The following is an 11,499-nucleotide window of genomic DNA, read 5'->3' as shown; positions in this document are numbered from 1 at the left end:
CCAGGGGTGACTCTGAGTTCCGGAGCCTCTCCGTCGTCCTTGGGTTTTAACACCGGACCCCCCCGCCTCTATCTCCGCACCCTGAGCCGTGGTGTTATCCTGCCGTGGGAGATGGGGGTGCAGAGAGCCCGGCTCCCCTCCAGCCAACGAGCAGCTCTCTGAGCCCCCCACAAGTTAGAAAAGGAAGAATTCTTTTTAAAAGCCTTTTGACTTTTTTATCGAAGCCTTTGTCATTCTTGGTATTGTTATGGATGGGAGAGGAAATCATGCCTGCAGCCCTGCTGGCGACACGACCTGTAAAAACCCACCTTGCATCCCATTAGACACAGTCCTCTGGGAAATCTTGTCGTCCAGAGCAGAGAATTTCAAGTGTGGCCGCAGCTGAAATCCATGTGTGACCGTAACATCAAAGCGTCTTTCTGCTTTTCTGTTGTGCTTTGTACAGATTTATCTGTGGCCACCATAAACAACCATAAATAAGTTCTGCAAAACTTTGACAGCAAATCTTCCCTGCTGGGAAGTCCCATTTTGGTTCCAAACCTGGCACAGGTTACTCTCTGCTGCACCTCAAGCCTTCAAATGAACTGCATGCTGCACATGCAAGGGATGTTGGAGAGGGTGGTGTTGATTTCTGAGTTGCTGATAGCCTCTGGACTGAAGTGAAAAGCTGGAAAAGCACAGTATTAAGTTTTTATTAACGTTTGTAGGGGGTTTTGCTGGGGGCGAGAAAGGTGTGCAGTTGGGAAGCAGAATTTGGCTGTGACAGCTGGGTGTTTTGCTGGGTGTTGGAATCATGGAAAAACAGACTGCTTCAGAAAAAACCTGTGCACTAAAAATAGATGTTCAGATCATTAACGACCAAAGTAGAGCTGATTCTGTAGTTCCATTTGGATTCTTTTCCTTAAAGGATGCTGGTTTAGAAGAAGAGAAAGTTTCTCTGTGTTGATGAGCAAGCTTCTGTGTTTAATTTGTGCTTTAGGCTTGCAGGCAGCATTTTTATGTTTCCAGGACAGTAAATAATATAGATTGAATTGGTTGGCCATGGTTTTAGGGTAGCCTCCTTCTAGACAGGCTTACCAGCAGTGCAGTAGAAGGTGGGATCTTCTGGATCTTCCCTGTCTCTCTCCTGCACACGTTCTCAAGGTGTTCTTCCAAGATGTTCCACATCTAGAGTGAAGCTGTTTGATTTTAATACCAAACACCCTTTTCTGTCCACCCCTACAGGATGAAGGAATGCAATTAATTTGGAGATCTCACTGTTCTCTGCATGCAGGAAGAGATGGTCAGGCACAATTGATCAGAGAACTCAAGAGTCACCTCCCCTTTCCCCTGCTCCAAAATCCTACAGTCCCCCCTGTAGTGCCCTTAGTGGCTGGAAATTTTGCAGAAGTGGTCATTAACTGACTGTTAATATGAGATCTTAGAAAAACATCTTTGTGTTTGTCTCCAGTTTGCCCCAAAATCAGAAGATTTTGGGGATGACTTTATTCTTTATTTGAAGTTGACTTTATTCTTTTTGGAGGTTCTGGCTTCAATTCTTCTCTAGCAGAGCAATTCCTGCTCAAGCCTCTCAGATCACAAGTACTTTGCAACAGCCATTTGCAGGAGAGAATGTAATTCTTGTTCTCATCTGAGAGTCTAGAGAACTGAGAGAGAGTTCAAACGACCTATCCAAAATACACAGTAAATTAGCATAAGAAATGAGACAGGGAAACAAATTATTTGCTCCAGCCAGAGGATTAAATTGCCTTTCCCTAACTGGCTGCAACTGTTAAGAAATTCATGGGCCATTTCTCTTGCAATAACTTGAAAAGGGCAGAGATGACTTTTATGCTTCTTTCTGATGTAAGTGGTATTAAATATGCATTGTAGCTCAGTTACCTTAGATAACTGAGCATAAATTCATCCATCTTCCACTTGAAACTCTGTTCCCAAATGTAGCAGCTGAATGCTCTCTTTTGTTTGCTGCTTTGGAGGGGTAGGAGGTTTTTTTCCTTTTGTTTTTAGAGGAGAATCTTGTTAGCATTCCTTAGAAACTCATTAAAATGCTTCCCTTTTGGCTTATTCTCCTAATTTATTAATACTACAAATAACTTTTCTTTGGTGACCCACTTTCATAGGTAGCTGAACATCTAGCAAAAGTGTAACTCATCAGGAAGGCAGTGTGTAGACTAATAAGTAGCAGTTCCAGGCTAGAGAAAAATCAAGGCAGCTCTTTCTTTGCTACAAAACGTTCTATATCTTCTGATCTAAAGGTCAGAATTTAGGATTGCCTCTGTTCTCTCATCTGAATTCAATTTGGACCCTACATCCACAGCAGAGAAGCTGCTCTTTGCATAAATATGAATTGAAATGTTGGTTTGTGTGAGTGTTCAAACAAATAGACTTTCTCTGAGAGCTCCTAGGGTAACCTCCTAATGCTGCATTATCAAAAACCATTAGGGTTTGACTGGGGTTTATTGAATTATTGGACCTGCTTTGTGAAAAGCACAGATTTGCTTAGAAAAAGAGGATACTCACTGATATAAAGAGCATGATGGTCAACAGGCCACTGGAAGTGGGAGTATATAGCTGAAGCTATACAGACAGATTTATCATGAGGGGTGATGATCATAAGGGTCCTGCAGACACTTGAACACTGGTTATGTTTAAGGGGCAGTTTGAGAGTGCAGCCTGTGGGTTGTCCCAGTGGATACTCAGCATGGCCACCTTGTCTCCAAAGTCTGCTGGATAACAACCCCCTAACAGGAGGGCGTAAGGCTCCAGGGGTGACTTCTGACCAAGCTTTGTTTCCTTTTCAGGAAGTGTGGACGTCTGTGTAAGTGTGAGAGCATCATGGTGGCCTTCAAAGGAGTCTGGACTCAGCCCTTCTGGAAAGCTGTCTCGGCAGAATTTTTGGCCATGCTCATTTTTGTCCTCCTCAGCCTCGGCTCCACCATCAACTGGGGTGGAGCAGAGAAGCCCTTGCCTGTAGACATGGTCCTTATCTCCCTCTGCTTTGGACTCAGCATCGCAACCATGGTGCAGTGCTTCGGACACATCAGTGGAGGCCACATTAACCCTGCTGTGACTGTGGCCATGGTCTGCACGAGGAAGATCAGCCTCGCCAAGTCTGTCTTCTACATTCTTGCTCAGTGCCTGGGAGCCATCGTGGGTGCAGGCATCCTTTACCTTGTCACACCCCCAAGCGTGGTGGGAGGCCTGGGAGTCACTGCGGTAATCAATTCTCCTCCAGCTCTTGAATTAGACTAGTTGAGAGCTCCAGAAAACATAATCATGGTCATGAAGAATAAAGAGAGCTCAAGAAGAGAGTTTAAGAGCTTGCTGATTTGTTTACGACATCTAGACAGGGCTCAAAGTTCTCCTTGGGATGGGTTTATCAGTGTAATATCTATAGCTCTTCCTTTCATAGACCTCTTCCCTAGAACTTCCCCAAACCTGGTGACAGGTTTCAGTAATCTCTGCATGAAATGCCATTTCTAGATGGGCTGGGGAGGGGGGAAATTCATTCTCTGGCGTGATGATGGGGATGGAAAAAAAACATCCATTTCAAATGACATCCTTTTGAACTAGATGGTGGCTTAGATTTCAGCTTTGTTCTAAACTAATAAGGAATGCCATCAGTTAGCCCTGTTGCAGGACTTATTAAAAATGCACTCCAGTTGCACACTGCTTAATTTTTAATTGAAATTTAAATTAATTAAGTCAGAGCTAATTAATGAATTTATAATTGAATAGTAAATTACAGGGCTCCCAAGAAAAAAAAAAAAACTGGTGAAGGGGAAGTGCAGCATTTGCAAATCCCTGTGTAAAAATAAACTGTGCTTCTGCAGCCTAACTTTGAAGTTCTTGTTGGATGTTGCTGTTAAGGCTTCTGTTCTCAGTCCAGCAGTGATTTTCCATGGCTCTGAAAATAATCAATCCATCAAACTTTTAAAAGAAAGGAGAAAAAAGGGGGGGGGCACACAGTTAGACCTCTCAATTTTCTTCAATTCGTGGAGGTGGTGACTTTTTAATTTACAAAATCCCCTTGATTTCCTCTGAGGTGTTTCTCTCCCTTCTTCCAGGTACACGGGGATCTTTCTGCTGGCCACGGGCTCCTGGTGGAGTTGATAATTACCTTCCAGTTGGTTTTTACTATTTTTGCCAGCTGTGATTCGAAACGAAGCGATGTCACTGGCTCAGTAGCTTTGGCCATTGGATTTTCTGTGGCAATTGGACATTTATTTGCTGTAAGTTGATGGCTTCCCTTTCAAAAACAGACCCCCCTTGTCCCTTTGTGGCTACTTCAGAAGCAGATGGAAACTTCTGTGGCCTCTATAGCTGCTGTATTGGGTATGGATCCATGCCAAAACCCTTTGGAGCAGCAGGAGGGTCCTGTTGGGTAGGGTCTTTTTTTGCCTGTTCCTGTGATAATTTTGTTAGTTTTGTGATAAGACCCAGGAAATTGAGGAGAGTTGCTGCCAAGATTAGAAGCCATCCAAAACCAAGGTGTTCCCATAGTACGAGGACTAACAGGAGCTGAATAACTCTCTTCAAGACTTTAATAACAGGTAACCTTTTGCCTCTGCTTTAGATCAACTACACCGGTGCCAGTATGAACCCTGCTCGATCCTTTGGACCTGCTGTTATCATGGGGAGATGGGAAAACCAATGGGTAACTCTGCTTTTGTGCTTCCTTCACCATAGAGACAAGCAGTGCTCAGGATTTTTTTATGGATAGATTTCACATCTACCCCAGTACATCCTGTAGAGCCCATCACTGAGGAAGACAGGCACTGACCTGCCACAAGCTTGGGTATAATTGTGTTCCAGCATGCAGCACGTTGCAGTGACATCTTGCTGTTCATGGGCTATTTTGTGGAGGTAGAGGCTGGGGTATAGGAAGGAAATCATAGAAAAAAATTGAAACAAAAAGAGCAGCCCAGGGAGACTGAAAGAATTGAACTGCTAGAAAGAAAAAAAACCCTCTGAGGGAGATCTCAGCCCCCTGGGTCATGCTGGTGAGAAGCTATGGAAGTCATTCTGTCAGCTCCACAACCCACCTGGTTCTGCAGCAAACTGGGGCAGAAGAATGAAATGAGAGCAGAGACCTTCTGTGATCTGGTTCCCTGGGGGAGAACCTGCCTCAGCAAACACCTCTGGTGATAGATGAAGGGGCTGCAGTCTGGCCTTGGCACGCCAGACCAGATGTTAGCTGCTTCACTTTGAAAGCCTCAGCTTAACAGGGAGTGTTTGCACAGGAAACAATTTGGGAAACAGATTGTGACCGAGGCAGCCCTTTTCTGCAGCATCCCACTCTTCAACTTATTAAAAAGCAATTCACATTTTATAAAGGAGAGAGGGATGGCAGCTCAGCCTCACCTAATTATAGAGAGGGAAAGCACTTCTAGGAACACTTTCAGGTAACTGGGAGAGCTGCACATTACTCTGCAGAGAAGGATTTGCTTGATTTTTAAAGTAGGAAGCCCACGTTGCTCCCACTGCAGCTCATGACAGAAATAGCATTGTCTTCAGGCCCTGAGGCTCCAATTCTGCAAACATGATACCATGTGTAACTTGGTTCCCAAGAGTTATCCTATTGAGGCAGATTTACCCACTTATCAGGGAATGGCTTGTTCCTACGAAAAACTGCTGTCGTTTTTGGTGAGATTAATTAGCCATACTCTAAAGAGCCTGTAATTTATAACTAAAGCTATAAACAATAAACAAATGCACCGTGGAGAAACTTAGAGGAGAAGCTTAGCTCCTGTCCTGGTCACTGGGTAGGATGGCCTTTGCTTCTTTCTCCAGAGCAGTGACATTGGCGTGCCCGTGGTTTCTACACCTACTAGTGTTACAGAAGTGCTGCCTGTCATGCTGAAATGGATAGGTACCCTGCAAACTTGTATTGGCTTATTTAAATTAGACAATCAGACAGCTGACTGCTGGGTTAGAAGCCAAATTTGGATTATTTTGGAAACGTGAGTCTGAAATACTGAAGTACAACTGTACACCAGGAAAAGTTTTGTTCTCTCGTCACCTGGGGTGAAAATACAGGAAGAAAATCTTCTGCATCAGTGTTTTTTTTGAGTGTCATCCATAGATGTTGTCGTACAGCTGGCAACGAGCAATGAAAATTTAGAGGAGGCCTTTTGGTAAAAGATTAATCCATAAAACTTGCCAAAATTTCCTCTTTGAAGATGTGGGCTAGCTTCACAATCATCTTACCCCTGCTGGTTTTAAAGCAAAGCTATGCCAGAGCAACTATGTGTTGTGTGTGACTACAGAGCTGTGTTTGACAAGTCGTGTCTCCAGCAGGATCTGTGGCCTCTTTTTGTCTCAAGAAATGTTATAGCTATGGTTGAGCCAAATAAGGATGATGAAGAACGTGGGCTTTTGTCTTATTGGGCAAAGTTTTTTAAAAAGAAGTTAAATCTGCCATAAAGAGAGGGGGAAAGGTGTTTTCTCTTCACAGGAGAAGTCAGGGCAGCCAGAGAGGGTGCCTGTGGTGTGTGATGTGTGACTAGGGACTGTTTCTGAAACGTGCTAGAGAGGGACTGGAAGGAGGCAGAAAGAAAAGAAAACACCTAGAAATAATGCTATTGACTGCCTTTTGATTAACTTCCTATGTGATTTTAGAGCAGGCACTTAATTGCTGAGCTCCAGGTCCCCATTTGTGAAACCTGTAGTAGTTACACTCCTCTGCCTCATCAGTTAGGATGGCAGATTTCATCCCAGCTCATGAAATCCAGGGAACTACGTGGCCAGGAGTTTCTGGAGAGCTGGTTTTGACAGTTGGGTCAAGGCATTTTGCAGAAACTTTTCTGAGTGATGTCTGTATGATGCTTTTTCTCAGAGATTCTAGCTTCTTTATTTGCTCTAGAGCTTAATGCCCGTCTCTCTTCCACCTCTTCTTGCAGGTCTATTGGGTGGGACCAATAATAGGAGCAGTCCTTGCTGGGGCTCTTTATGAGTACGTCTATTGCCCAGATGTTGAACTCAAGAGGCGTTTTAAAGATGTCTTCAGCAAGGCCACCCAGCCTTCCAAAGGGAAGTACATCGAGGTGGATGATACCAGGAGCCACGTGGAGACCGATGACCTGATCCTCAAGCCTGGCATAGTTCACGTCATCGACGTCGACAGGGGTGAGGAGAAGAAGGGGAGAGATCCATCCAGTGAGGTGTTGTCTTCTGTATGACTAGCAAGAAGCACTGAAAGCAGAGAGCAGCCTCCTAGCACGTCCACAGATGTCCTTCCACCTATCAAAGAGACAGATCTCCTCTAGGCTGAGTGTCTACCACTTCTCAAAGGGTATGGTGGTGGTGTCCCCAAACCATACGCCTGCTCAGTGGGAAGATTAGGACTTGGCCATAATTAGGATTTCCCCATCTATTCTTCCAAACGAAGAGTTGTTCCTAGAGTTTTCCTTTCCTTCTTTCTGGGGCAACACCAAAATGAAAGAAAAGAGATGAAAGCATTCTCCTTTAATAAATCAGTCAATGATGAGATAAAGATAGAGATGTTTAACATTCAGATTGACAGTTAAGACCTATCAGGAATTGCCTATAGACATGAAGACCTCCTTATCAGATTGTTCTTCTGACACTTAATTGGCTGTTGTCAGCTCTGATTAGAACATCTTATCCATTCAGTGTTCTCTATGAGGTCCAGGGACAGCACCAACAGTATTTAAGAGTTTTAGCCACACTCAAGCAAAGTTTCCACTCAGGTACGTTGCTATTGCCTTGAAACCTCTGGAAAAAAAGTTCTACTTTAATATTTTTTTTAAAAAAAAACTATTGAAGTTGTATCAGCTCATCCAATTTCACTCGTGTGTTCTTCATACTCCCTCTTCTCATTGTCTCTCTGGTGAAACATTCTCCTGGGGGTTGACTATTGGCCAGTTAGTGTTAGCAGACTCTCAAGGTCACACAAGGCATAGAAAGGCTCTCCTGTTATTTAATAACTCAAAGAAGAGATATAAGAAGGCAAGAAGGCGTATCTGTTTTCAGTGCACTTGTTCAAACACACACTCCTGTGCTAATTTATGTCAACTAAAGGTTTCAATTACTTACCTACTTTCTCACCAGATGGGTGGAGATGTGGATTTTTTTTTTAATTTATTAGTAACGTAGAGGGTTTTTAACTTTTAACTGTATTGAAACACTCGTTGGGAAATATTTTTTTATAACAGATGATAAAAAGGTGACTACTTCTGGCTTTTTGTTGTAATTGATGCCTAACTATCTGTAACGGGATCCAGGCACGTTCCAGTGTTCATATGGTCTCACCTACACCTCTGGCAAAGGTTTTTTTAGCTGTTCTTAGGAAAAGAAGCAAGCACTTGCCCATTTTTTCAGGGGGAAAGGGCCATGAAATACGTTCAGTACTCAGTCTTTCCCTTAGAGAAGTATTTTGACAGAGATAACCACCCCAGCAGAACATTTCTGTGAAGCTGTTACTGACTTTGTGCTTTTGTGTCTGATCAGAGGCTTTGAGTTTTACAGGGTGCAGCTGCAGAGCAGTCAGAAATGTGCTGCTCTTACTCTCACTGTAGCAGCTTTATTTTGAAGCTGAAGAGTGACTCTTGCCTATTTAGCTATAAGAGAGGAGAAATAAAAAGCATTAATCCTGGCTGTGGGCTGGAATAGCCTTGTCTGCTCTTTGACATGCTCTACATCTCCAATCTTTATTACAGGGAATTGGATGCTTCTAATGAGATAATAAACCACAGCTACACTCAAATCTGTGCACTATGATCCAAAGGCAATTCTGCTACCCCCAACTCACAGCACTGTGTAGTCCCAGCATGTCCTACCCTAATTAATCTTCCTGGTTTCACTTTTCTGGTCTTAAACCTTGTTAACGTGGAGCAAGCTCCCTGCATGGAGCAAGAGATTCATGACTCCTCCATGCATCTGCAGCTGGACCATGAGCTCTGCCCTGCACCTTACTCAGGAGAGGGCTTCCATGGGTGACACGTGAGCCCTTCCACCCCATCACATACCTGTTGCAGCATCACAGCAGTGGCTGCCTGTCAAATCTCCTAATCCAGCTGATATTTGCCCTTTGCTGTGCCCTGACGTCGTGACAACGTCACTGTTCAAGGGGCATCAGCGTGGTCAAGGACCTACAGGGGACAATGTCAAATTAGGGACCTACAAGGTTGACTTACCATGTCAAATTTGACCTACAATGTCAAATTGCAGATAAGAGCTCTTTGCCACAGCAAGGACTAGGTCTCCTGGAGAAGGGCAACACAGATGTGGTGTTTAGACCCCTCCACACCTCTGCTCAGATGGCTAAATAGGAGCAATGAAAACATCAAAACTTGTGGTGTTGTTTTCTCTGTTGGTTTTGGGTTTTTTTTTCCTTCAAATGCCATTATTTGTAAAGGGACGTTTTGATTAAACCTTTTGCATGACTTAGATCAAGTTAAAAAATAATACACATAGCACTGGTGGATTTTTAAGCAAAGGTTTGCATTTTATTTTATTTTTAATTTAAAGCCACTCCTTAGAAGCTCTAATTTGTGAATTCTGCATGGCACGGTGTTATTTAAATAAGAAGCTGTGATTTGGTTTCTGCTTAAGGGTCCTTGACACAAATGGCTTGATGCATATTTTCCTCAAGGAGCCTGATTCTGCTGCTGAGGTGGGCACAACACCAGCAAAGCACCAACCAGCTCAGCTCGGAGGATTTTTTCTCCCCTTGAGATAATCTGAATTAAAGAATTCTGGTTTTGCAGAGGACTTAGTAGTGTTGGGTTTGATGGTTGGACTTGGTGATCTTGGAGGTCTCTTCCAAACCTAAAGGATTCTATGATTCTATGACTGCAGTAGAAGTGATCCTGAGCTTTTGCTTCTCTCATTTTTCCAAAACCAGAGTCTTTCAGCAAGATACTTAATTCTGGAAGGACGTGCATTCAATCTGAGGTTTGTGGCCCACCCTAAAGTAAATCCTTAGGAGTGGCTGTCATCACAGATGGTTCTGCCCCACCACAAGAGATGTAAGGGAACATCACTCTGCAGCATCCCTGAGGACTCAATTTAGCTTTGACCTGCAGGGGTGAGTTGCTTTGCAGGGGTATCATCACTGTACAATAGTCACATCTGGTTAAATAACCCACTAGCTTGACTTTTATAGGGACTGGAAATACTTTTGCCTTCAATTGATTTAAAAATGTGTACTTTAGTGATGTGTGAGTGAGATTTATGCTCCAAAGGGCTTCAGCCCTAAATTTCACCCCATAACATGACTTGGTGTCCTTTTGAAGTATTTATTGATTGGGGTGGGACACAGTAAATGTCTTTTTTGTTCACAAGGGTGGATGGAAATTATAGGAAGTCTGCCAGACATGCTGTTGTTCTGGGTCCTAAAAATCTCCTGGATGAGTCTCTCACTCCTCCATGGGGGCACAATTGTTTCTAATGTTGTATTTGCACTTTAAGAAATCAGAATCATTAAGGTTGGAAAAGATCTCTTAAGATCATCAAGCTCAGCCATCACCAAATATATCAAGTTATTTAATTACTACATTTCAGCAAAGAAAGGATGGAAGCCAAAGGTGTTTACACTGAGGCACACAAATACCTTTTGGGTATTTTGAGGGGGGTTTTTTTTGAGTTTATCAGCCAAATTCTAAATATTACCAAGAGAACAAAAGAAAAAAAAAAAGGAAAAAAGAAACCCTGCAGCATTTGAGTTGTCATTATAACCCTTCTGCTGTTGAAGTATTTGGGAGCTGCACCTTTCAGTCATGCAGTGGAAGCAGGAGCCACGCTCATCTCATGCAGTATTCAGGCTTGTCATGGGTATTTATTTGCATAGGAGCTTTTCATTTTATTTCTGATTATTAATAATTGCCACAGAATCTGCTTAGAAAGCTGTATGGCCTCCAAATTTCCACCTTTTTAGTGCCTCTGTGCTATGCCACATTTTATCTGCTATCTGTGTAACAGATACTAAACACCATCCACTGTTTTTAATCAAAATAAAATATGAGAGAATTTACACTGTGAATCTTTCTTTCCAAGGCAAAGGATTAAAAAAAAAATGCACATTTTTTTATATCTCACCTCAACCTGTGTGTATCTGAGTTTCTCAAGGACTTGCTAAATAGACAAGACACAAACATAAACTGAACTATTAGTTACTGACTCATATGATCCCAATTGTACTGTTGCAGTCTGTAATTTAGGAGAAATGAGGTAAAGCAATCTATGTGCACAGATTTTTCCACCAGACTGGTTATTCTTGTCACCACGATACCAGAACTAATGTTAGAGGGCTTAAAATTCCCATATTGGAATAATCTACTGAAAAATACACTATAAAATAATACATCATTATCTGCTTCCCACTTGTATTCTACTGTATCTCACACTACTGCTGCAAATAAATTATCTGTTCAAAAAAAAAAAGGACATTGTGTGGTCACTGGGGACATTTAATGCTCCTAAAGCTTCATGGACAACACTGACAACTACAAACAGCAACTATGGTCCAGTCATCTG

The 11,499-nt window shown here is 42.8% G+C and overlaps 1 protein-coding gene across 1 annotated transcript; it reads left to right on the top strand.

The window, feature by feature from the left end:
* Window positions 1–2,804: 2,804 nt before the first annotated feature.
* AQP4 (aquaporin 4) lies at window positions 2,805–7,762 on the top strand. The gene is made up of 4 exons (XM_008948482.1): window positions 2,805–3,216; window positions 4,068–4,232; window positions 4,577–4,657; window positions 6,903–7,762. Exons 1-4 carry the CDS (start codon window positions 2,836–2,838, stop codon window positions 7,179–7,181), a joined length of 906 nt encoding a protein of 301 aa, XP_008946730.1. The 5' UTR covers window positions 2,805–2,835; the 3' UTR covers window positions 7,182–7,762.
* The last annotated feature ends 3,737 nt before the right edge of the window (window positions 7,763–11,499 follow it).

The sequence above is a fragment of the Merops nubicus genome, unplaced genomic scaffold (genome assembly GCF_000691845.1).
Source record: "Merops nubicus isolate BGI_N331 unplaced genomic scaffold, ASM69184v1 scaffold971, whole genome shotgun sequence".
Lineage (NCBI taxonomy): Eukaryota > Metazoa > Chordata > Aves > Coraciiformes > Meropidae > Merops > Merops nubicus.
This window is presented reverse-complemented; position numbering and strand designations above follow the sequence as displayed.

Coding starts and splice junctions, on each gene's coding strand:
- AQP4 (XM_008948482.1), top strand. CDS start 2,836: ATGGTGGCCTTCAAAGGAGTCTGGACTCAGCCCTTCTGGAAAGCTGTC. Junction 3,217..4,067: donor GAGGCCTGGGAGTCACTGCG/GTAATCAATTCT, acceptor CCCTTCTTCCAG/GTACACGGGGATCTTTCTGC. Junction 4,658..6,902: donor GGAGATGGGAAAACCAATGG/GTAACTCTGCTT, acceptor CTCTTCTTGCAG/GTCTATTGGGTGGGACCAAT.